This window comes from Eufriesea mexicana, unplaced genomic scaffold (genome assembly GCF_001483705.2).
Source record: "Eufriesea mexicana isolate 0111107269 unplaced genomic scaffold, ASM148370v2 scaffold14589, whole genome shotgun sequence".
In the NCBI taxonomy this organism is placed as follows: Eukaryota; Metazoa; Arthropoda; class Insecta; order Hymenoptera; family Apidae; genus Eufriesea; species Eufriesea mexicana.
The window spans coordinates 240,185-267,288 of NW_016922043.1; the positions used below are offsets into that span (position 1 = coordinate 240,185).

General features: G+C 39.9%; 1 protein-coding gene across 16 annotated transcripts in view; it reads left to right on the forward strand.

Moving 5' to 3' along the window:
• trol (terribly reduced optic lobes) overlaps positions 1 to 27,104 on the forward strand; it is a 251,055-nt gene that overhangs the window by 213,532 nt on the left and 10,419 nt on the right. For 8 of the 16 annotated variants that reach the window (XM_017909090.1, XM_017909096.1, XM_017909092.1 and 5 more), the window contains 21 exons: positions 2,726 to 2,842; positions 4,391 to 4,504; positions 4,744 to 4,857; positions 6,769 to 6,876; positions 14,596 to 14,745; positions 15,149 to 15,259; positions 16,438 to 16,551; positions 20,614 to 20,721; positions 21,103 to 21,243; positions 22,173 to 22,394; positions 23,572 to 23,676; positions 23,750 to 23,890; positions 23,965 to 24,030; positions 24,168 to 24,182; positions 24,555 to 24,782; positions 24,868 to 25,005; positions 25,098 to 25,346; positions 25,438 to 26,326; positions 26,395 to 26,519; positions 26,593 to 26,770; positions 26,853 to 27,063. In XM_017909090.1, the coding sequence (XP_017764579.1) occupies positions 2,726 to 2,842; positions 4,391 to 4,504; positions 4,744 to 4,857; positions 6,769 to 6,876; positions 14,596 to 14,745; positions 15,149 to 15,259; positions 16,438 to 16,551; positions 20,614 to 20,721; positions 21,103 to 21,243; positions 22,173 to 22,394; positions 23,572 to 23,676; positions 23,750 to 23,890; positions 23,965 to 24,030; positions 24,168 to 24,182; positions 24,555 to 24,782; positions 24,868 to 25,005; positions 25,098 to 25,346; positions 25,438 to 26,326; positions 26,395 to 26,519; positions 26,593 to 26,770; positions 26,853 to 27,063 (3,644 nt within the window). The remainder of the gene's footprint in view (positions 1 to 2,725; positions 2,843 to 4,390; positions 4,505 to 4,743; positions 4,858 to 6,768; positions 6,877 to 14,595; positions 14,746 to 15,148; positions 15,260 to 16,437; positions 16,552 to 20,613; positions 20,722 to 21,102; positions 21,244 to 22,172; positions 22,395 to 23,571; positions 23,677 to 23,749; positions 23,891 to 23,964; positions 24,031 to 24,167; positions 24,183 to 24,554; positions 24,783 to 24,867; positions 25,006 to 25,097; positions 25,347 to 25,437; positions 26,327 to 26,394; positions 26,520 to 26,592; positions 26,771 to 26,852; positions 27,064 to 27,104) is intronic. The other 8 variants (XM_017909097.1, XM_017909100.1, XM_017909091.1 and 5 more) reach the window with 7 other exon arrangements.

Genomic DNA, 27,104 nt, shown 5'->3' on the forward strand with positions numbered 1-27,104 from the left:
GTCCCACGCGATACGTAACCGAAGCGAACGTAAAGCGGCGAATTCGTGGATGGAAAAGCAGAGGTCATCGCGATTCCATCGCGAGCCGGTGGTTTGCAATTCCAGCGTAAAACGAGTGGGGCAAGAGAACCTTGAATCTGAGAGATGATGTCAGAAAAATCGCGGAATCTCTGTAGTTCTCGGTTCGCTGTTCTCCTATGACTTCCTGTTTGGCGAGGCGGGTCACGCGTGTCACCGTGCCTCCTCGCGGCCGGCACGTTTGCCAATTTCGAGGTCGCGATATTCGCTTTATATTCGTCGATCGCCGGTGAGAAAGGAGGCACGCACTTGGCGCTTGGCAAATCACGTTAAAAACGTAACTGGATTTTCGCACGGCCGCAACCTCACGTTCCGTTCGATTCGTTGCTTCCATAGAATCGAATTAATTTGAACTTGTGCCTTTTTTTTTCTTTTTTGCGGTTGGCCCTCCCCAGTGGAGGAATGTGATTACGAAATTTATCGAGAACATTCCGCGCCTTTCGAGGCCGATTTCCCACTTTTAATGTCGAATTCGTTGCCTGTACTAGGGACTCTTGACGCGAGCATGTACCGGGTGTTCACAAATTTTAGACATGGCAATTTTCGACATACATGGAAAAGAAATTTGATACGGTTCTTTTTTCAGAAGTACGAGGCTGTGAGAAGTGATGGTCGTAAGATGTGAAAAATTGGACGTTGAAATGAGGATTGTTATTCAAGGGCAAAAGAAAGGGAAGCAACGAAAACTTGATAAAGTACACAAATTTAAATTTAATACTCCCAATTACGTCGTGTGCGAGATATGCTTTTTTTTAGAAACATGCAACGCACAATTTATCAGGTAGTACGGGTAATATATCATGGAAAAAGTTGGACAATCAAACGACGGCTATTATTTAAGAGATAATGACAGAAAAACAGGCAGCTGGTCGTCCGATGCGACGGATTAATTCAGATCTTGGTCGGTAATGCGTTCCCCAGCGATCGCGTGCCACCATTTTTCGCGTGCGAAGAAGTCGACGTTCAGGAAAAACGTGTAAACGTCGGCGTTTAATGGAAACACGGGGACACGCTCGTAACGTCGAGCTTCTGTGTAATTATTGCGCACGTGAGAGTTGTGTTTCGCATGTCGACGAGCAACAATGCCTGCCGCGAGAACAAATTCGTTCAGAAGAGAATAAAAAGGTCGAAAGAACCGACTCGCCTTTGTTACTATTAATTACTCCATGTTGTTAGCCGTGGAACAATATTTTTCATCATTTATTGTCCGCTGATAATTTTTGAACACCCGGTCTCTCATAGATTGGTATTCTAATTAGAATATATCGCATATATTATTTATAGCTTGTATTATTACTCTTTTATATTTCGCCGTGTTTAATTATTTATGACAATCTGTATGTCAGATTAAATGGTTCATAGTTCCGATCTTAGGAGCGTGGTCTTTAAAAATAGTTCTTGAAAAATGAATCGACCGCAACAGCATTTCAATTTCTGCAACACAACATTGCCAGGGAACGGAATCTATTGTTAGTTCTCTTTGTCACTGACCCATTTTTCTTTTCGTCTCCATCTTATCATGACAATAACCCGCGCACGCGTATTTTAAGGTCCAATAGTCGCGAAGAAGCTTTTGCTAAAAAGATCAAATCTCGAAGATCCTATATACTTGGCACGACTATATCGAAATGCTAATTATTGTAATTCTTTGAGTAATACTTATATATTCGACCTATAAACGTATTTCAATATTAACGATATGAATTGTATAATACATTTATGAAAATTCCCGCAACGAAATCGTGCAATCCGAGTTCGAAATGAACACCCGATATGTAGATGCTGAGAATCCAGAAGATGCATTATTTTTCACCTTGAGAATCATTTGCGAAGGATCTAGGAAACTCGATGGAAATTCCTGGCGGTTGCTTGCTTTCCGTTTCCATTCTTTCAAGTGCACTTCGTTCGAAGTGCCGTTCATCCTCGATCGTTAGCTAATTGCCGTCGTAAATTAGACAGCGGCCGCGTGGCCCGTAACTCCTTGTTCATTTATAATCTCTTCCGTGAAATTTCCTCAGGTGCGTGTTAATTAATGGCCACACCACACTGGTCCGGCTACTCTACATCTGTCTGGTCACAAATTAATTCTATGACTGCTTTTGTTCACCCCTCTCTCATATATATGGCGCCCTTTTCGTGAGGATTGAAAGCATACACGACTTCGTTTGACTCGAAATCGTTTCTCTTTTAAATACTTAGCGTACGAATATTTCGTAAACATATTCACGATACAAGTATTTACGTATATCAAAATGTTTCTTACTCTTTGTCTGGGACATAAAAAGTGAGATAGTAATTTATTTGAATCATGATGCCACGTAAAACCTTACTTTCCCACTTATGATCAACGTTTTCAAGACGTGCTTACGTAGTTTACTACCAGATGGCGCCAGGCTTGCGCATCATCTTCAACTTCTCTTTCCTAACCTCAAACTTTAAGCTTATCTCTTACAGAAAATCGTCATTTATAGCAATATGTGTTCTCTACTGTGTCTCTATCTATTTGTCTACGTTGAATCTGTTTTGTGTGCCTTCGTGGAGCTTTCTCAACTCGCACCGTCGACTTTATTGTCCTCTACAAGCAAAGAAAATGAAAAAGGGAGTCGTTGAAATATTTTTCACCCTATCAGATGGAATATTCTTGCAGCTTGCAGAGAAAACGAAATCGAATGCATCCCTGGCTTTTGCCTACACAAATCGAAAGTCTGCGATGGGTTCTTCGATTGTAACTATGGACAGGATGAGGAAAATTGTGACTACATAAGTACGAAATTAATCATATTGAATACGAACTAGAACAGAGAATCAGAAGACAGGAAAGAGGCACTAATCGCCTATGAAAGCACGTGAATGAGAGAGACGCATGTTTTCGGAAATGTTTGGTTTCAGAAGTGACTTACAAACATTTAACCTAACCGATACCTCAAAATTCGTTTGCCTTTGATATTAAGAAAAGAAAAATTACCAGAATATCGTAAATGAATGAGACTTGGATATATTCCAGGTGACTAAAAAGTATAAATCACTGGTAATAACGAATTTTGAAGCATGGTAGTATTGAAGTACAAAATGGAAGAGATATTAATTAACAGAGGAACTTAAGCACTCGTGTCAATTGGTAATGTAAAAACACATATCCATAGCTGGTTGGACAAACTACATCTCACGAAGAAACTAATTTCCTTTCTACATTCAGACTTTTTCATTATTGTAAAACGATACATACCGGGTGTTCTACGCAAAACTACCATCTCAACTTCCATTTCTACAGCGAAGCTTCAATAAAAGTATACAAAAATTTCAAAAGGTAAATTATATTAGTCGATTGTTAGATTATAGAGTGTACCAATCTCTGGTGCAGGGAAATATAATTAATATATCAACCTTAAAGAAATAAAATTTAATTAACAATATACATACACGTATATTTCGGTTGGAACTTAATAATTTATTTTCTTTCATGACCATTTTATTCGGATATCGTGCAAAAGTTGCCTGAAGATGGATGGTTGGATAGAACACCCGGTACATTGAAGGACGCGCGGGAAGCAAGCGGAAAAGGACGAGTTACGTGCGAACGTGGCACAGGATTCGATTTCAGCTGAAACGGAAGGCTCGTCGCGTGGTTATTCGGCCGAGTAATCGCTGGAGTCGAAGCATATTACTGGCCCCGATAATGGACGCTTGTTTCTCGAGTAATTAATTGCACGGCAACGAAGAGAGCAGTCGTAATCGTTCGTTCGTCCGCTCCCCCGTTTGGAATCTTATTTCCCTCCTTTCTTTGCGTCAGGACGAGGCGCAACGGAATAATCCGATTCATTATGATCGTTCCACTGCCTAATTATCCGCTGTGAACAAGCGTCGACCCGATAAACGGACCTTCCCAGCGCCGTTTCGTCTCTACTGACCGATCAATTCTACCTAGAGTCACTTTCTCGAACAATTTTGTCTAGGTTAGGTTTCCCAGTTTCAAATATTCAACGGTTCATTCCTCGAATATCGGTGTACTTGGTTCCGGTGCATGTTTTTGGAAGAGGTAATACGATTAACGATGACTGATCCAATTTAAATTTTTTCCTTTGAGTGACCTAACCTAGATTAAGCGGATAAAATGTTTCTCCATATTTTTCGTAGTGTCGAAGGACCAATTTATGTCGAAAATTTTATGTTTCTCGCCAAATTTTTCTTTTTATCTTTTCGTCTCTCATTTTTTAATTAAAATCGCGCCGCGTGTCGTCGTTCTTTTCTTTGAAGTTAATAATTTGTTTTACCAATTTTTATTTACCGTTATTCCCCGTTCCACGACGCGCAGCTGTATGTCGACCAGACGAGTTCAAGTGCGCTGACGGAAGTTGCGCGAGCCAGAGCGCGAGGTGCGATGGAAGACCTGACTGCCGAGATCATTCCGACGAAATCAATTGCAACGGTACCATTATGTTTCTTTTTATTTTTCCTTCGCTTCACTGTGGACATTTGTAAAATTTTATGTCATAATCAACGGCAAGACTAAAATGGAGAGGATAAAAGAAAGGACGATGCTAAACGTTCGTCCACATTCCACGATCTTGCATTATCCTTTTCCTTCATTCTGCGCATCGTTTGTCGCGAATGTAATTTCAATTTCATTGACATTGGTCAATCTTCATTTTCTTTCTTTCTATTCAGTGACCACCTGCAGCGGAGATCAGTACAGATGTCTGGACGGGACCTGCATCAGCATCGACAGAAGGTGTAATCAGATCATAGACTGTCATAACGGAGACGACGAGAAGCAGTGCGGTGAGTCAACCTGTCCTACTCTTTGTTAAAGGAAAAATATCGCTTTAATTGCTTCCAAGTCACGATAGGAATCTTTAAGAAACGCGGATTCCAATGAACTGATGGAATACCGTGATCAATGCACTCTCGATCTGAAATATCGATTGACAGGTATTCGAAGGCCCCTTGGGAGATCATTATGAAAGCCACAAGTTGACGTAGCGTTTGTGATGGGCTGCTAATTAATCTGAATCGACTCGCTTGGATCATAATGTTATGGAGGATGTGCTTTCCAACGTGAAACAGAGATAAGATCTCGAGCAAACTCACCTATTTCTCTTTCACAAAAATTGGAATTTGTCGTAGAAATCGATTATGCGAGTTTCCAAGTTGGAATCGTTTTCTTCCATAATGAGATGAGCCTTCTAGACTGGTCCCAATTTCAAGGTTACCCAAGAAGGACTCTTTTATAGGTCACCCCATGGATTCGTTTTGCCTTCGATTAAGAAATTGATCAGGATAGTGTAACTTTTTAAATTATCCTGAAGATAACCCATAACGACGCAAAATTGGATCGAGAAACCGACGATCTTGGTGAAATACATTTTTCCATGCTAGCCAGCCTCTCACCGGAAGTAGCTTTTTACCCCATCCCTAGGTACGATCTTCTGCCATAACACGCTTGGGCAGATTTTCAACCCTGGAAGATCATTTCCAACGAGCTTCACGTTCCCTTATCGATTACGACCCCGAATCGAATAATCCAGCGAAAAAATTCAATAAAACGGTGTGTGCATACTAATCCCTCCGTAACAAAAATTGCTATGCAGAGTCTTTCATAGGAAATAATACGAAAGGAATAGAGGTAATGCTAATAACGATAAACGAGGTTCGAAATTTTGCAAGTTCTTGCCGCAAGTTCGAAGTGATTCGAGATTTCACGATACATCCAGTCGCCAGTCATGAATCACGAAGTCATTGATCACTTTGCCGCGAGATAATCACGGCAAGAGGATCGAAACGCTCTGTGACGGTTTCATTGAGGGCTCGCTATCGACGGCACGGCTGATTTCACTGGACAGAGAGGGAAAAGGAACACGTCAAAGGGGACGCTTGAATCGTAAGCCGAACCCGCGTGTTTTATTTGTGAAGCAGGGGCTGATGAGAAGCCGGCTTGACTGCGCTTTTAACCCTTTAACTGCGCCATTCACTCGAATCTTTGTCGTTCCAAATCACCGCGGGATTAGGAATTTTTTCTCTCCGCCTCCTGCTGGTAACGAAACAGAATGTAGGCTGATGTCCAAGAACATTAATTCCTCGAATTTAAATACAGCCGTTAATTTACTCACCCTGGAAAAGAGCGATGAAAAATTGATTAAAGTCTTTATGCTCCCTTGAAAATAATTCGTAGAAAGATAAAATCCCTAGCCAGAGAATGTCGTCACTGTAGCTGACTGCAATTTCACAAGCCTAGTGCCTGGTTTCCTCTGATCGCAAAGAATATGCTCTGGTCCTCGTCCTTGCCTAAATCTTCAGCCCCCAGGTCCTTGATATTCATCCTAGTCTTTGAAACCATCGTTTGTTCTCGAGTTTTTGATAGCTAACATAGCCAAGTGACGAGAACCAGAACTCTCCGTTTGTTTGAATTATTCTGTCTGATCGGATTTGTCCTTTTATATCAGACTCTGATAGACATGATAGGTCTTCTGATAGACCTATACTATCAAACGATCTCTTTATTATAGTCCTCTTAACAATATCCATTGCTATAGCCTACGTGAAATAATCAGCAAGAGCGAGAGTGCCAAAGCGAAAGGCCTACTTTGTCTGTCTACATTTTCGCCGGGTTTACCTTTCAATATTATTGACCAGTTCCGCGACTATCGCCGGGGTTAAAGGGTTAAATGTGCATGAGTGTGGTGTGTGGAGCAGGTTGCGGACATGCCGAGTTTCGCTGCGAGGATGGCCGGTGCATCGGTTACGAGTTGCAGTGCAACGGGGTGGAGGAGTGCTCTGATGGCTCTGACGAGAGGGACTGCGGTAATTATGCCATTCACACCACCTACTCGTATCCCCACACTCACACTTACACACGCACGCACACTCTGCTGAATTTTTAAACACCGTGTCTGTTTTCTCTAATACTTTTGTCCGTCAACGTCTAGGATTAGCAGTTGCGATTAACCGTATGATGCTTCGCTGTCGTGCATCCACGATCGCTGGTTAAAATTAACGTAGAGAAACAAGTCGTTGACGATGTTGGAACAAGGTTTTAGTCGGATCGAACAGATTCAGTGGATTAATTAGCACTCTTTAAGCGGAGATCCGCGGTAGAGGAGGCTCGGTGCGTGATGAGGATGAGATCTGGTGGTTCTGTCGGTTCTATGGGGCTGAAACCGGGGAAAGGAGTGTGAAAGGCTGGAAAGGTATTTGATGTTAATTTTCACGGCTTCTTATGTCGCATATTTCGGGTTTGCTCTCGTCACTGTTTCTCGAGGAAGGCCCGTTTCGTATGGAGTTCCGTTGGCCTTAAAACGTGAAAATGGAGATCCTGAATAATGCACGCACCTGTTGCTGCGAGATAGCATGGAATATTTAAAATTGAAACCACCACGCTAATTTCGTGGTCTCCTCTGTTTAATTCCCGTGATGCTTTTATCCCGCATCTGTGCAATTTCGATTTCTAAATTGATCCCGCGAAATCTGTAATTCACCACGGGTCAGTTAACCATACTGCATTTTCAAAGGATTTTCGCAAAAGGCTTCACAGAGTGAGTTGCATCAACTGAGCTTGTAATCTTCGATCCGCCATCTTTGTTCAGCCTCTTGCGCCTTCTTTCCCTCGTTGATGTCTCCGTCGAGATGGAAGGCTAGGTTTCTCTCTGCCTCGACTTTTTTCTCTTCTTATTCCCCTCTCTCCGAGGAGAAAAATCTTTCACATTCGTCATCACGATCGTCATCGCCACAGAAAAATCCTCGTGGAAGAACGTGTACAGCGATGAGAAAACCTTTCTGAAATTTGTGCAACTAAGCCGGGATCGAAACACGAGTTACAAATCGAGGATGCAGAATCTCAAGTACGAAGAGAAGAAACCGGTGAAAGACCTTGACGATGTTTCGAAGAAAACAGTGTTCCCAGAGTACATCTCGAAGACCAAGTCAAAATCCGCAGACAAGGCTTTAAACGAAACTTCCAAGCTACGTCGTGCAGACAATTCCGACGCGAATTACGCGAAATTCGATGAAAATCTTCAACGATCCTTGAGGGTAGCAGGGAACGTGCATGGTGATATGAAGAAGCCGAAAAGGAAGAGGAAGAAGTATTCACGTAGGAAAAAGAATTTCAAAACTGAATCTGACAATGAGAATGTAACGACCACGAACATCGAAGCTTCGGTTCTATTGGACTCTACGACTTCAGCAACGTCTTTGGTCGACGAAGGCAAGACGCGTGGGAAAAAGAAATCGAGGAGGAACAAGAAGAAGCGTGAAAAGGCTAAATTTAAACGCGAACATGTGCTATTTGACCACAAAATCGACGAAGGCAAGACGCGTGGGAAAAAGAAATCGCGGAGGAACAAGAAGAAGCGTGAAAAGGCTAAATTTAAACGCGAACATGTGCTATTTGACCACAAGATTTCTGAGGACCTCGCGACATCGACAACAGTTGATAGTTCAACTGCCTCGAGCAGCCCAAATTCAATGGAAAACGAGATATTCTACAACGAAAAGCGAACTAACACGATCGGAGAGGAAAACGAAGAGAAAACCACTTGGAAGAACATAGAAGGAACTATGAGATCGGAATTTGCGGAAGATTACACAATTCCGTCAACGACTAATCGTTTCATGGAAGACGCGGATGAAGAAATCTTGCAGGATGGAGCCAACTCTACAGCAGAAGGTAGAGAACTAGAAATCGAAGATGCTTCAGTCTCGGTAAAGGATGAATTTGTTACTCTCGCGGAAAGAAGTGAAAAACCATGGTCTTCCACGGATGAAGATTTGGACGAAACCACGAAAGCTACGCCAATGACCACGGAAGAGACAACGAAAACTACGCCAATGACCATGGAAGAGACACCCACCGAGAACTTAAAAGAGCAAATTAACTTCATTGACTCTGCAGAGACTGTAAACATGAAGTGGTCCTCCGAAGAAGATTTGGATAAAAATTTGCAGGCCATCTTAAAAGAAGAAACGAGAAAATTGGATTCGCAGGAATCTACCTCCACTTTGTCGAATCTCGAACATTTTTCACGAAAAGAAATGGACCAAAGTCCAGAAACAACGACTTCCATTGACGAAACTACAGTGACAAGTTGGAAAAATTATTCTAAGACGGTAGAAAGCAGGGAATCTGATCTACAGGAAATAATTCTCGACGATGTCAATAAGGATACTGAAGTTTTGACAACATCTACGGAAGAAGATTATAACTACGGTCATCTACCCTTGAAATTAGAGACAGAGTTATTCGAGTCGAATTCAAAAAATTCCAACATCAAGATAGACTTGTTGAGCAAAGACAGGTTATCCAGCGAAGGCTCCCGCAACCTCTCGCTTTCTGCTGATCAGGACTTGGAAAATGGGTTATACAAGTGTACATCGAAGTGCACGGAGTTTTGGAAAAAGTTATACAAGCTTAAAAACAAAAAATATCGAGCAATAATCGAGAAAATCTTGAACAATGTGACAATAGATGATTCCGAGTCAGCTAGTCCCGAGGAAACCACGATTTTCGAACCTGGCACTGATAATTACACCGATTCATCCCAAGAATTGCTGGAATTGACAGAGGTATTCGATCCAAATTTGCCCCTGAACCCGGTTCAGAATCATACGAGAACAACGGAGTCATCGAGTTTGGTAGAGATCATCACGGAACTCGGCAACGATAGGACTAAAACGGGGAAGAAGAACAAAGAAAACAAGGATAAGAAGAAAAAGATAAGACATCGAGGCGAAAATAGACCGAAGCAACAATCCACGATGACTGAGCAGATCGAGACAACTGCCAGCTTTGATCAGACTACCTGGAGCACCACTAGTCCCTTATTTAACCTCGTTAATTCCATTTCCTCTAAAACTATCTCACCGTCTACAAGGAGCGATATCATACAGTCCCAGGAAATTGAGGACCAGGAGGAAGGACAAAATCAACAGAGTAATACATATTCCAGAGCAAGTGACATTACCGTTTCCACGAGTTTACCAGTCACTGAGAACACTGAGACTCCAGCTAAGAAGTGCAAGAACGGTAAAAGGACGACGACAGAAAGCAGCTCGTGGTTTAGGAACTTCATCTCTAGCCAAAACTCGGAGGAGGACTGCGAAGAGGATACCACAGAGTGGCCAACTACTTCAGATCCGAGTTTTATATCCAAAGAAACTACTACTGGGAGGTCAGAAGAGGAATATCCTGTCACTACTACGAGCTGGTCAGACTCTAAAAGCACAAAGGGAGTCAGGTGTGATCAGAATCAGTTCCTTTGCGGCGATGGAAGGTGTATCGCGGAGAACATAGTCTGCAATGGGGTTTCAGACTGTGCAGACGACAGTGACGAGTCCAACTGCGATGGTAATTCCATTATGGATAATGATATCGGTTCGAAGATCGAGGAAGAAAACCCAACAGCCTGTGCGAGGTGGGAATTTGCCTGCGATGGGATCTGCATCAGCGATATCTTTGTCTGCAATAACGTGATGAACTGTGAGGATGGATCGGACGAAGCTTTCTGTGGGATGGAAAGTCGAATAAAAGGTAGAAACAGGCTAGTCCACGTGTCCACGTATCTTCTTCTGCTCTACACTTTAACTTGCTTCGTGGGATCTTCGAACATTGTTGAATGAAGCCTTGGCAAAGACGAAGGTCCAAAAGTGGGATACTGTTCTGGATATGTTGGATCTGTAATAGCTGTACAAAGTGGTGGCTTCGTAATGTGACCCAGAAATTGCGAGGAAGAAGATATATGTTTTAGAACTTCGTTTGTGATGTCCATCTATGCTGTACAAAAGCCTCGAAGGGTAAACTCTGAGCATATTTTTAGAGATTCTGTTCTGACGATGCACAGGCTGCGCCATGTGATCCTTCCTTTGCATTTGCGCACTGTAATCGTTGAGATAATTACGAAGACCTTGAGGTAAGCCACAGTTTCGATCACTTTAACAATCGTTGGTAGAGCTTTCAAGTGGAGCTTCGTTTTTCTCAGTCTTTTTCTGCGTATCTTGTTCTAGAGCCAAAGTCATGCCGATGGGATAGGGATTAGATAAACAGCAAATGCAAAGGAATCTGGAGCAGCTTGTACCAGGATTGAACAAGCATCTTTTAATCCTCTGGATAGGTCTCGCGAATTATACACCGATTCATAGTCTGTTTATTTGTCCAAAGGTTGAACAACCGAACCCGAGGATTGAATCTGTTTGAAATTTAAACAACGTCGTTCTCGTTTCTTCTGTTGATCGTCGAGGTTCTCAGTTAGCCACGTTATGCAGACACGAGGAACGAGTCACACAGACGCACACACTGTACATAGAACCCATGGAATATATTCTAATCGCCTTCGAGGGGCTTCGTTCAGATTGCTTTAAATGTTAGCCAGCTTCGAAGGAATCCTCTGTAAAAAAGAAAAATACCCCGTGGTCGAGGAGTCGTGTGCCCTGTCAGGCTGTAAAATACTGTGCCAAGGAAAGCCACGTGTTGTCACGTGATAGGATCGTTTATCCTGCAATGCTATGGAATCTTTTTCGATTTTAGGGTAAAACGAGAAATGTATAAATTACGTTAGAATTCGAGCAATCCGCGAGTGCACTGATGAAAACCAGATAAAGGTCCTAACAATGGAGGTACGAGGAAATGTGTGAAAAGAAAAGTGCTGAAAGAAAGATAAGCGAAATGTCGACAATAGTTATTCAAAAATCTGATGCAACAATGGCATTGCAGGATTAACACAGCCATCAGCAGTATCGCAGCCTGACAGTCGCCATATATAAATACCATTCACCATAACAGATGCTTTCAGTGTATCAAGCCCAGTGTCCCCGCTTTAAATGTGACCACGCGTGGATCTCATAGCTTGTACATAAATTTATATTTAATATATAACCATGTAACATGGCCACCTCGACTCGAGCTTCTCGCCCCTTTGAGGAGCTATATGTCCCGAAGAAGCAGCTCGAGGCGACGGGGTTAACGAAACCAGGCTGTCTGTTTTTGTCGGTGGCGCCCTGTAGATTTGGCCCCGTGCCCTTCTATGGACTTCACCTGCAGCGACGGCTCTTGCATATCGAAGAGCTCTGTTTGCGATGGATTCGACGACTGCCCCCGGGCAGAAGACGAGCTTCACTGTGGTATATAAACACTTACCTATCATTTGGGATCATTCGATGCTGGAGACTCCGGGGAAGCACCGTTTCTTAAAACTATTCTGTCGTGAGCAAATACATCCCCATACGTCGGTTGAATTTTAAGTACAGCTGGACGAAGGATGTGTAGAGTTTCCAGTGTCGATGGTCCCTGCTTTTGCTTGCCAAGTAATAATCTGAACTATTAATGGTACTTACAGAACGGATCATGAGTGGGTGAAGGAAGCTTTGATGGTTGGCGAATTGCATAAACGTGCAACGTAATTGAGCGATGATTTTTAGCGAAATAGAGCATCTAGAGAAGAGCAAAAGTATAAACGAAGAACGTTAAAGCTTCCGCAACCTACTGTGCCTATATTTGTACATTGGTAGCTTCAGAGTTTTAACCCATGCCTTTCTAGATCATTAACTGTACATAGATTCACGCGTCCTGAATACCCAGAAAGTTAGAAGAATTTCCTTACTCCAGTTTGAAACGCTAGAGTCAGAGGACCCGATTGTTCCTCCTGTATTGTTCAAAGTAATAGCTTCTGTATCGTTATTCATCGAACGCTTTCGTTGTTCGTGGACGAGCTTCCAGCTTTTCGTGATGTCATAACAAAATCGAAACCCTACAGGTGATCCCCTTCTTGATCGAGCAACGATTATATCCCCCTAGCAGGAGGACAAGGTAACTCGACATTGGAGAAACAGCTACTTAGCCTCGAAAGAAAGGAGAAATATAACGTGGACTTATGCCTCTTATTAACAAGAGGAACCAAGTGAAAAATGAAATTTTGCCGGGAAACTTCAAAGTAATCGATTCGGTATTTTTTCAATGATTATTAATAATTCTATAGTCAATTAATGATTACGTATTAATAATTTCTTCTTTAATGAACAAGTTAACCTGTCCCCCTGAACGAGAAGCCAAAAACTCTCCCCTATTTAGCAGCATTCATTATCTACAGGTGCGACGGCCACCCGGATTGTCCAGATCGCAGCGACGAAGATTGCGCTAACGAAACCATTACACACGTCACTCAACCTATCAGTACGCCGTTTTCACCCTCTTCATTTTTTTCAATTTTTTATACACAGAATTCCATGATCAATGTCTTTTATAGAAATCGATTTGCATTTGTTATAGCGATGGGAGTAGGTGGGAAGGAATGTTGAAGAAATGCTTAGCGAAATATGAAGTAAAGTCCAAGGAAGATCCATCGAGTTGATTGTATACATTGATCTTGGAGTTTTGGGCTGTGATGTTGTGCGTTTGACGCTGTTGGATGGAACCTTCTGCTCGTTTTAGGTGTACTTTCTCAGCCATTTAGTAACGAACGAACTTAGATCATTGCTTTAGCCTCGATGAAATCGAATTTGAGTAAGCATCGATTTAAGTGACGAGTAAGTTAGAAATGAGTTTGAAGAAGTTAGCAAATGCACCCTACACGTAATAACGTAATCGTAATTTCTTCATTGCACCATAGCATATAGACACAGTTCCATGGGAATGTTATAAAGCAAAAGGAGAAACGCATAAAGTAGATAGTCTATTCTTTAAACGGAAATTCTTATAAATTTTCATGATATTTGCATAAACGAAGTATTCGTGATAATGTAGAAGAGAAAAGAAAAGAAAAGGAAAAGAAAAATTGTTACGAAATCGAAGAAAACAAGCAGATCTTGCCTTCCAACTTGACACAACAGTGAATCTTGCGATACATTTCGCTTGCTATACCATCCGCATTCGATTATACTCGACTCCTCCTCCTACCCTGTCTGACTGCACGTCAAAGAAACGTGTTTACGAATACACAATGGGGACCCTCCTCTACGTAGGTAAAAACCTGGCTGGGTAGACGCGTTTTTCTCGTTTGCTTAACACTTGACAACCGGGGATGACGATGCTGGTCGGCCGTAGCTTACTCGCCACTAATTAATTCATTAGTTTGATATAAGCAGCAGTGAAACTAGCTAAAAAGCCTCCTTTATTTCCAGGTTTACTTTTTCTCAGCTTCTTAACAGTAACCTCTGTCCTTTTTTTCAATGATCTATGCTCCTTGTTGTAAGAGGCTGTAACTACAAAAAGTGCCAGGAGAAAGTGCATATACAGTGATACCGAGTATATTTTCAAGAGAAAGACTATAATTTCGTTCGCTGTTCAACGATTCAAATTCAAGTTCTGTGTTGATCTCTAACATCTTTCATTGTATCGGATAATTGTTTTCCATTCCGTTCATACTATCTATGACAAAATAACGCGAAAGACGTTGATCTTGACTGACCAACCGATTTAATCCTAACTGTAGCATCGTTTTCCTCGAAGCAGATGTATTTTTCACATAGTTTGCACATGGTAGAAAGGCTTGTGTCCGAGTAGCTGGCTTACTGTGCTTCTCTGTGTACGTTCAGGCCAACCATGGCCACGCTGGGCAACCGACAGCCCGAGGGAATGCGATCCGAGCAAGGAAATGCGTTGCGACAACGGACAATGCGTTCTGCTTCAACGTAAATGTGACAATATCTTCGACTGCCTCGACGATAGTGATGAGCATGGTTGTGGTAAGCTTCCTTTGCTCCCATTTAGGTCACTCGGAAGTTCCACGCGTTCCCAATCTTCCCTTACATTTTTCTTTGCTCGATGAAACAGCTGCGATAATGAATTCAGCCTTAGAACCGAGCAGACGTTAATCCTATTAACAAAGATTATTATTAACTTCGGTACCTTTTCCCGTAACTATAATAATTTGGAATAAACATCGACTAATTTGTCAACATTCCGTAATGAATATGAGATTCTGAGTGGCCTATTTCTCCTAACCAAATGCTTTTTGTCAACTCGATACTCATGATTTCCATCATGGATGATCACTAGAGACTACTCTAGCGATCATGTTGGTAATACCAAAGATCCTATTATTGTGGCTTCTTTAGTGCTTGTTGTTGAGCTATTACTTGTGTCAAGGGGTCTGCACACCTGCCGAATGGAAATGTGCCAGTGGTGAATGCATACCAGAAATCGAGAGATGCGACAATGTAATCCAGTGTGCTGACAGTTCTGACGAATTTGGATGTGGTAACTATGGATCCCAGCTATCAGTATGTGGTGAAAAATGCCCTGCCCACCTGGTCTCTTTCCTTTGCGTAACTGTTCTATATTTTTTAACGAAACTATATCTTTCGACGATAGTCGACTGAGATAGTTCGATGATTTGATCATCGATGACATTGCCTGAAATTACCAAGTAAAGTGGCACTTCCCGTGACAATCATAACTAAAATCGTTTATCCTGATTCCAGTTTCCCATCCCCTTCTTCGGTGTTTTTGTGGAGGAGACGGATACCTTTGGCTCATTCTTGAACTAACGTCGCATTCCCTCACTGACAAAGATTTATCGGCAACGTCATACTGTTCAGAAAGACACGAATGCAAATAGAAGTTTTAGTTAATGCTCATATAGACTGAGTTATTATGACGTCTGAATGCATGTTTCTGCACGAGAACCAGTAATTAGTATACGATTCCCACGCATGTATAGCACTTCGTACGTACTAGTTCTAACAAGGTCAGTTGTCTAAAATATATACTTGTTAATCTTTAACCCATTCGTTGTTTAATAAATCTCAATTTCTACCACTCTCATCTTTGAATTTTAATGGTAGATCTATAATCGTCCAACTGTGTATGTAAGAACATAACATCTGAACTTCTGTCCTAACTACTTTTCGAAAGAACATTTTTAAACATCTTATACATATTCTAAAATCGAGCAAGGACTTGGAACCAAATTTCAGGGTTATTCTCTTCTTCTTCTTGGAGTTTTAACAAAATCTTTTTAACTGTCGAAAATGTTTAAGTTAGCACTGAATAACTATGTAAAACACCTTGTATAACGAAAGGGTCAAAGAACTGAGTATGTCCTTCGGAATTTTATTGGAGATTGAACAAATGTGAGTACTTCTTTTCATTCCTGATCAATAGACCAACATATACGCAAAGGAGCCCAGGACAAAGGTGGTGACGGATTCCAATGTTTCTTTTAATAACGCAAGAATTGTAACATCATGTGTGTTATAATTAATTAGAATTAAATACAAGTATATATAATCTGCAGAAAAATAATTATCGACACACGGTAATTAAAAGAAAGCACATGGACTCTGTCGGTAAGGTCATTTTTCTTCCTCTATTGCTCTCCATTGCACGAGACACTCTAATGGAGAACCGTTTGGCCGTTTTTGGGGATTATGTAGTAAGCGAATGTCCGGCTGGAATGTTTCGATGCAACGATGGATTGTGCGTGGACAGTAAAAGACGTTGCGATGGTCGACGACATTGTTGGGACGGCTCGGACGAGATCAATTGCCGTACGATCGTTACTTTTCTTTATCTATCTATTTGTCTGTTTCTTTTTATCTGTCGATTAAGCTCGATTCGCATTACAGGCTGTATCGATGGAGAATCCTTTCGAAGAATTGATCTCCTGATCGACGGTCGATATGAGAGAATTTATAAGCTTTCCCACAACGAAATTAATCTATCAGTGGTCCTCATTCTTATTTTCATAATAGAAGCTAGATGTCAATCGATCTGCTGATTTGGACATGTTACTAACTACTAACTATCTTATGCAAAAGCATTTTCGAAGTTTGCTATTGTTGAATAATTGAAGAAGATAAGAGAAGAAAGAAACAATTTGTGTCCTTGTTGTTTAAGCTTGTTTGCTATACATAGAGAAACTTTCTCGTTTAATCTATGGTCACTGGAACGGGGATGAGAACCACTGCAAAGGCCCACCTGCGTTCTATTTTTCATAATGCAAGAAGCATAGTGCGCGCAGAGGAGCTAGCCTTTTTTACAACCACATTCCCTCATTTTTTGCCAATTTATATTTAGGCAACGGAGTTGTGCGCGATGGTACCAGAAAAACGAAAACAACTTTTAATTCAGAAAACACCGCGGACTCTTGCAGTGGGTCGCAATTAAACAATCACGTCAGAGTCGATCGATCGTGGTCCAGCCTGTAACGCAATTCAGCCACCTCTGGACCGATTTTATCTCCATTCTTCTTTCTCTTTATCTGCCAATCTTCCACCTTCGGATTAACCCCACAATCGCATCTTGAGGAATTATTCCGCGGTTGGATCTCGACGTTACGGTATCGCTTCGCATGAAGGAGCAGATTATCCCTGGGAAAAATGGAGCTCCGAAGCTTTCATAACACACTTTCTAACGCTGACCGTTCCTTTTTTTTTTCCAGCAACAACCAATCCACACATCCTCCTCTTCGATGTCTTCGTACGCAAGATGTTCCTGTGTGTCTCCTCAAGATTATCCTTGAAAGAAATTAGAAGGATAAAGTAGAAAGAAATTGGAGAACGTACCAGTCGAATAGATAAAACGCGTTGGTTTATCGAATGGATGCTCGAGGGAACAAGCTGGAGCGTGAAAAACGAGGAGAAGCCAGAAAATGGAAATCGATGCGTACGGGGATCGCGAGAACACTCCGCCTCTTTCTTGGTTGCGCGTCGGTCTTCAAGATGGCAATTAAGAAGCTGTAACTAATGCCGGCTGGCTCTTGTCTAGTCGTGCGAGCCGTTAATCTCGTTTCCACCTTCTATCGACCGTATTTCGAGACGGACGTTGACTACCGTCTCAGATTGAATCTCGACGTCGCAACCAGGGTCTCATGTCCGAAACTAAGAAAACCCGAGGCTATAGAAGCTATGAATTGTCCTCTGAATACATACTTCGATGCTAGAATCACTTTCAAATTAGATTAGATTAGACGCTATTAATCGTGGGTTGAAATGGATCGCGGTGAATTTTTTAAAGTGAGGTTACACTCACGTGACCGTTGACAATACTGTCAATTTTGGTACAACAGCACGGGTTTTGGCTCTTGTACATGGTAAAAACTATTCTTTGGGAAAAATACGAGAAAAATGTCCAATGAATGCTCCTCGTAAGAAACTTTGTTTTGGAGAGAATTGAACTTGAAAGGCGCGCGTTTTGCGCGGTCTCAGTGGTTCCCAACTAAGTTATACGCAGCGTTAATTTTGTCAAACTTGCATAATTATGTCTCTACGCGTCTTTTGGAGCTAATTTCTTTCGCTGACCAATCCCTCGCGTTACTGTTTGTACCTTTTTTTTTTATAATTTTAACGTATTTAATTAAAACTACTCAAAGATCGGTGAATTTTTAAGGAAAGCAAGCTTTGCATAGAACTTATTAGAGAATCGTATATGTAAACTGTAAATTAGAAATATAGCGAATTATCTTTAAGTATATAAAAACGTTCGGATTGAGAACTACTGTAGTGGCTGTGCTAAAAGCACGCACTCGCGACCGACTTTCAAGTCGTTTTTCTTGAGAACGGAAACTCGGGCGAAAAAATATGTATCGCGCATTTTTGACTCGTTTTTACATGAATCGCCCTGTTGACCCACCCCACAAATTATTTCACATTTTATATGAAATATATCCGCCTTAAATAAATCTTGCAAAGGGACATTTAAATTTTTAACGTTAAAATAATTTTCAACTAAAAATCGTTGGTTCTCCTGCTAAAAATGAAGCAGTTATTATGAAACGCGCTCTTTCTTTGTAATATTCGTGAAAATCTTTGACACAACGATGATTTATATCGGACTAATAACAGAAATGTAATTCCAAGTAATCTAGCTCTTTTTCTCTTCTGTAGCCTCGTTTAATTAACAATTATCAAGAAATCTTTGTATGTTTCAGCGCGACACCCTTTTAAAACTCGTTTTAAACTTTGAACCATTTAATCATGGATACTTTGAAAATACGTGGAATATATTTTTCAAAGAATTCTGTCTTTCTATTGCTCGAATTTTCTATCTGTCACTTTTACCATTCTTGCTCTTTGTCACATATACGTTGTTTTATTTTTTTGATCTATTTTTTTTTTTTTATCTCTTTCAGCACAGGTTGCCTGACCTTAATATGTACATACTACTTCTTGCTCTCTCTGATTGTGTATGTGCATAAATAAATAAATATTACGATGTTTATATTTATTTATTTATATTTATATATATTTAAATTTATATCTATACATATATATACATATATATATATATATCTTTTTTCCATTCTGGTCTACTTATTAGATTATAAGTCTTGCACAGCGCACGTACACAGGATCCTAAGATCGATAAACCTACGAACCGATCAAATTTTTATATTTTTACATACACTAGTATTGAAAGAAAGTTTAGTAGGTCAATGTATTTTCATTAAAACAACTGTTCATTTCTATTTTCCTCCTTTTCCTGCATTATACAGCACAAATTCAGGGAACTTTTGATCAACCCTAGTGTATGTGACCCCCAAACCTATCTTTCTCTCTCTCTCATTCTCTCAATCTCTCGCCTATATGGTACACCATAGAGCCTTAGATTTACGAGGCGTCGCCTTTTGCCTAGATCTTTCTGTTTGATACCGTTTAAACGTTCCTGTAGCTTTTGGAAAGTACATTACACACTCTGACTCCCTAGGGAGGACGTAGTTCACGGAGTTATCGTACTGCATAGTAGAATTTTCCTACTTACCACTCTTCTAATACACGCACACTCGGAATACTAATGGAACATACATTCATTCCCAGGCCTTTGGCAGTTATCGAATCGATTCTGGTATGATCAACTGCAAAGTTAACATCACGGAGAATACCAAATTGCTGATAAGTTCTTCCTTTAAAATCACTGAGTAGCTCTCCAGACTTTGGATTAGTTGTACAATCATAACGTGAAATTGTCCAAATTTGTTCACTTTCGTATTTCATCGTCAGGAAGATAGAATGTCGCGCGTGATATGGCGACGTATCAAAATTTTCTAAATCTATCCAATGAGCTATAAGTTAGAGCGAAGAGATAGCAAAGTTCCATTGGTATTCGAATTGATTCTACTAATAACTTTCTATAAATATTGACGGTGTACATCTATCACGACTCCATAAAGAAGTCAGCCATGGGATCAGTGTACACGTGCGCTCTTTAAAACGTCGCATGACAGCCGGCAGTGTGCACGCTGTTTGTGTTTGACGATTTTATCCTTGTTCGTATCTCGACTAGGACAGTCTATCGATCGTCTAATTGTCACGGACCTCTAATTCAACCTCTTCCTCCTCTCATTTAATTCCATTAATGCACTGTAAGAAAATCGATCAGAAGCTATCTATGTACATTTCTGCCACGTTCCAACTGTCCAGTCGAGTTTTTCTTTCTTCCGGTGCCTTGGAAGAATGTACCACTTGGCATCATGAAGCTCTTATTGGGTGGTGGCTTTAGGATAGCGGGCACACTGTCTACTTTTTTCTCCTTTGGTTTCTGTTTCTCAAATTTCTTTTGGGTATTTTATAAGCGTCGCCCTTTCTCTCGTTAATTATCGCCTGTCTTTTCAGAATGTCCCATTGGCCAACAACCCTGTGACGACGGAGTATGCATCTTCAAGCACTTCTTCTGTGATAACAACATCGATTGCCACGACGGTAGCGACGAACGTGACTGCAGTAAGGATTTCAAAGCATTTCGAGCTCCTCTCCCACGAGCTCTTTTAGTCTTCGAATTTTTCTCGGGATCCTATTCACCATCTCCTGGACGCCATTTATAAGCTCTAACGTATTCCAAGGACTGTATAGAAGTGAATCGAACCAGAATAATCCTTGAAATACTCTAAAAATTGTATAAATGATTCTTAACGATGAGCTTTATACCCTTCGTCTCTGCAAATGACACATCCTTCATCAGCACTAACTCAATGTTGAAGAACTTGTGTTCAGGATATACGTATAACAATGCCAACCGTCAAACCTATTTTAAGCTTTCGATACGTATACAAAGTAATTCGTCCAATAAAATCACAAAAATGAAAAAAATATTCTAAATTTCAGATATAACCGTTGTAACGCCTCCACCAGGATGTAGCGAGAGTGAGTTCACCTGTCACGATGGAAGTTGCATTCCGCGATCCTCTGTCTGCGACCGACGGGTCGATTGTCCCCATGAAGATGACGAGGCAAATTGTCCTCGAGGTAGGGTGAAAACATATTTTGGAAATAGCTTATGATGCTGAAGAAAACAAATTAAGCAGCAACACGTGTGCACCGGCAGAAACGTATCCTAGACATTACATAGGGAAATGTAGTCTGGCCCAAGGTGGATGAAAAAGGCTGTAGAGACCAGTTAGAATTTACATTCACTCGATTGAATATCTTCAAAGCCTTAACTGATTCTCTGAGAAATATCTTCGAAAACTTTTTAACAATTTTTAACAATTTCTTTGTGTAATAGAAATTTATGTACTTCCGAAGTGACAAACTATCTCTCATGGAGAAATTTTAAATGTATGCTACTGTTTGACGAGAACTTCTATTCAGGAAGAGTAAGTTATATCGTATATAAATGGAAAACATGTTTCTCAAGTTTTTGTTAAAGTTTATGAAGATATATAATGTCTGACCATGTGGCCATTTCCACTACCTGTATATAAGCTCTTCGGTTTTGCACACTTGATCCAGTAGATCACGCAACGCACCAGGTGCACACGCAATGTTTGGCCGTGACATCGTGTCCACTGCCTGCTAGAGGCAACCAATTGTGCCGCACCGAGTTTTGTACGTGCACTAATTCAATCGCAAATGCCTCAAACTGTACACCAGACTGACAGTAGAGCATTAAGCACTCGTTGTCAACCTAAATTATACTTTGTGTAGTATTAACTGATATGGTTGTGAATTATTTATTGCCAGTCTGAAGTACATTGTAAATTACACACAAAATACTGCAAATAGTTAGTCAGACGATGACTGCTTCTTCCTACAGAGATAGGAAATTGGAATCGCAGTAGTAAGTAATCGCAGTTGCAGGATTAAATTCCAAAGGGCAGAGATGGATGATTGTTAAGAAAGCAGTAAAAAGAAAGGAATTATGTGCAAAGTGGTTTAGTTTCGGTTACTTCTAGGTAGAAACACGTCGGATAGAACCACCCTGGTAGGGCTAATCCACGAGAACCACGCTAGCAAGGGTTACAATCTGGATTATCAGGCGCCAACTAATTTGAGCACTCCAAGGAGTTGTGCTCCGGATGATTTTGTTTGTGCTGATGGCACTTGCATCCCTGAAACTCACCACTGCGACCATTTCTACGACTGCCGCGACTTTACCGACGAACAGTATTGCTTCGGTTAGATCACTGGCAGACCTTGATGATCTGCTGGCGTCCACTTAGTTTGTTTCATTTCAATGGCTTTGTGATTGCAATTCAATTCTATTACATTTGTTGAATTAAATAGTGTATACATTGTAGTATTTATTCGATCGATTAATTTAGTGTTCCCACATAAATGATCGCGAAACGAATCTACTTGTGGTCACTCAACTGTTTCATGCGACCAATAAAAGGAATAATTTTAGGCCGCCAATTAATAAAAAATCGAATCATAATCTCCAAAAATTTGAGCATCGCTCAAAAGTATCTCTACTGGTTTCGATATAAGCAAAAGTGGTAGAGCTTACTTCTCGAAAGAAATATGTTCATTTATCCAAAAAATATGCGATCGCTTATCCGGGAACTTCCTGTAATGTAACTTCAAAATAACAGAAGTAATTTAGTTTGAAATTTCCATGTCCGTTTTGCCTCGGTTCTTGTGTCTAGTGTGACATTTAAATAATTTTTAGTTAAAACATTCATGGCTCGATTTTAATCATAGAGAATGAAGTTAGATTTTTACTTATATATTGGACGCCACAGATTCTCTAGGCTCTGCACTTCTTTTTCAGTCTGTGTTAGCAGCCAAATAGGCAGTATGTAGGTTGTTCAAGTAGAGATTGAATAAATTCTATACGACCCAATCACATGTTCAAAGCATCCCTATATAAATTATTAGTGCATCCATTGCCTGATGTGATCTGTTGAATCTCTTAGACCTTGTTATGGCATGAAATATAGTAAATCTTTGATCTAGTAAAGAAGAAAGGTATTTTAGTACCTTACAATTGCTCTTCTTTTAAAGTAATTAATAGTAGACAATGTTTTAAATGTTGTAGATAATAGGATAGCAGTTTCTCATTCTATAGTGATATATTAACAAACACGCACAGAAAAATATACATTAGAAGTTATTAAACATCTATTTTTTATTAGTTTTCTGTATGTGTTGATTTTTGTATATAGATCAATCATTTTATATCTGTTTTAGCATTTGAGGTACTGTGGTGATCTATGCTCTTTTTGGTTTCTTAGATTTTAGATTTAAGAATTATATAGATCCTTTATTCCTTATTCCCATTTCTAAAATATGGTTATTTTTTCAAAATACAATCATCAGTTTTATTTGTTACAATATACATTATATTTATAGGCTGTGGCAAAGACCAATTCCAATGTAGAAATGGAGATTGCATCAGAACTGACCAAAAATGTAATGGTCTCTTAGACTGTGTTGATGGATCTGATGAAGATTGTGGTAAGGCTCTGTACCTTGTTAACATTTCTTGTCGAAAGAAATGTTTTAAACATTTTTATATGAATTTTACCAGATCAAGTTGGTTCTCGCCCAATGCCTGGCCGTTGCTCAGCAGGTTATATCATGTGTGTTCAAGACAAAGATTGTGTACCTCAGTCCTCCCGCTGCAATGGAGTGCCAGAATGTAGAGATAGATCTGATGAAGAAAACTGCTGTACGTAATTAATCTGATTGATTATAATTTCATTGTATTATTTCATATGCTCAATTTTTATATGTTCTGTATAGACATGAAACATGATGAAGAACAACTCAATTTGAAGACCTATCCTAGTGAACAAGTGATCAAAGAAAGTAAGTTTTATGAGCTGTTTACTGTATTACATAAACATTGCATATACACAAAATACATACATAAAATAGTAAATTAGGTAAAAATGTGAAACATTAATTAATAAGAGTTTTGATTATCTTTCTCTTGCATTGGCCAGACCCGCAGAAGCAAGGTAAGATTTTTATGTAGAGTATTTACAAATAATGAAATGTGATTAATGATTTTTCAGTATTATGGGTGATCAAGCAAGAGAGCCACTTTATTCATTCATAATTACAGTCAAAATTCATCTATGTAATGCTTCATATTAATTAATTTAAAATTGAAAGTAAATGCAATTTGCATGTTGGGATAATACATTTAAATGAAAATAAATACTTTACAGCTTAACATTTTCAGGAAATTATTCTTAATTCAAAACAACAAAACTTTCTTTTTAACACAAGTTGCTTACACAAATATTGCAATTAATTTGATAGGAATAACATGTAATGTGAAAAGAGAGAAGTTTCTTTAGAAAGCACACTATTATCTTGAAAATTAGGTCGTGAAGTCGTCTTCCAATGCCGTGATGAGGGTCCTCTTCGAGCCAGAGTACGTTGGCTACGAGGAAATAATCTTCCTCTGCCTCCTGGAAGTCGAGATATCAATGGTCGTCTAGAAATACCAAATATCCAGTTGGATCATTCAGGACCATATATCTGCGAGGCTGTTGACTATCCTTCACTCATCCGTGGCCGACAAATGACCGTATACCTTACTGTAGAAAAGTGTATGTACTATGTATTCTTAGACGTAAAAGAATTTATGCTTGGTCGAAAAACCAGTTACCATCTACAATCTTATTTTCTGTGTAGTTGACCCACCAGCAACAAACAGACCTCATGTGTGCCAATACGATGAAGCTACCTGTAGCAATGGTGACTGCATTCCCAAGTCTCATATATGTAATGGTAGACTGGACTGTACTGATGGTTCTGATGAAATGCGTTGCAGTAAGTCTCTATTCATCTTTAGTCCTATTTTATTCTATTCTATTCTGATCTCTTGTATATTTATGTCATAAAAAATGTATTATATTAAATAGATCCACATGGCTGCGAACCCAATGAATTCCGCTGTAATAATACACAATGTGTGAGCAAACTATGGCGCTGTGACGGAGAAAAAGACTGTGCTGACAATAGTGACGAAGAAAACTGTGCCCCGAGCAGACCAGGCTCTCCTTGCCGTTTTACAGAGTATACTTGTGCCAGTAATGATCAATGTATACCTAAAGGTTATCACTGTGATTTGGAAAAGGACTGTTTGGACGGCAGCGATGAAATTGGATGTTGTAGGTGTATTCTTCTTCGTATTTTACATATGGTATATGCAAAAAGTCTGCTTCAAACAATTATTTTCTGTTTTTTGTTAACACTGTCTAGCCATAGCACATATAGTGAAGCCACCACAACCCATGATTACTTTAAATGTAGGAGAAGTTTTAGTAATCACTTGCATAGCAGTCGGTGTACCTACTCCTGAAATTAACTGGCGTCTTAACTGGGGTCATATTCCTCCTAAATGCACTATGACATCAATAAATGGAACTGGAACTCTTACTTGTCCAGATATTCAACCAGAAGACCAGGGTGCTTATTCCTGTGAGGCATTAAACAGTGGTAGTCGTTACGTGTTCGCTACACCTGATGCCATTGTAATGGTAAACAAATCTGTCGGAGACATTTGTCCCAAAGGAATGTTTAATTCTGAGGCCAGACATATAGATGAGTGTATTTCCTGTTTTTGCTTCGGTGTCGCTACCGAGTGTCACAGTGCCAACCTCTTTACTTATCAAATTCCACCACCTTTTGATCGTTACAATGTTTTAACAGTCAAATATCAACCAGATTTTAATATTCAAAGAGATGTCAGCAAACAAGTCACAATGTTAAAAGGTATAGGTCGAGATGGATTACAGCTGTATCAATCAAAGGCATTGTTACCCGAATTAAGTAACGAAAAGGAATCCCCATATTTTGCTCTGCCTGAAAGTTATCATGGAAATCAGTTAAAATCTTATGGTGGTTATTTGAAATACAGAGTACGTTTTAATGGAACTGGTTTGCCAACCACCACACCATCAGTTATTTTAAGTGGAAACAATTATCATCTGGTGCACAGAGGAAAACAATTGAAACCGAATTACGATAATGAAGAAATTGTTAGATTCTTCCAGGGTGAATGGTATAAAATACAAGGCTGGAACGAAATTCCGGCCACTAGGGAAGATATCATGATGACTCTGGCGAATGTAGATAACATTCTAATAAAGTATGTGTACATGTTTAATGAATATATGTAAAAATTCGTTTGAAACTGACAAAAGAATTATTTATTAGGGTACAGTATGACACTTCTCCATACTTAGACGTCCGTATCACACATATAGTTATGGACACCGCTGATGTAAGGAATACTGGACTTGGATCAGCATCTTATGTAGAGGAATGTGAATGTCCTTCAGGTATATACTAGTTTATTTTTAATCCAGATTATAAGGCATATAAGATTAATAATGAAATATAATATTCATCTAGGATATAATGGCCTATCATGCGAGCAATGTGCTCCAGGATATCTCAGACGAGAATCTGGTTCTTGGCTTGGTCAATGTTACAGAGATGAACCACCATGCCCTGCAGGATACTATGGGGATCCTTCAAGAAACATTGTTTGTCAAATGTGTCCTTGTCCACTCACCAATCCATCTAACCAGTAAAAGAATAATATAAATTTAATAAAAAAAAATGTTCTCTAAATAATAATATTTGATATTCTAAATATTTTTATAAAATAGATTTGCACGCACCTGTCATCTCGGATCAGATGGTCAACCAACTTGCGATTGTCCACCAGGATACGTAGGTCGTAGATGTGAACAATGCGACGTGGGATATCAAGGAAATCCTCTTATTCCAGGAGATATGTGTGTTCCCACATCTCATTGTGATCCCAATGGCAGTCTAACTCTACTTGCAGATCCTATCACCGGAAGATGTCGATGCAAGGTATTAAATTTTAACTTTTTTCATTTTTTCTTTTTTTTTTT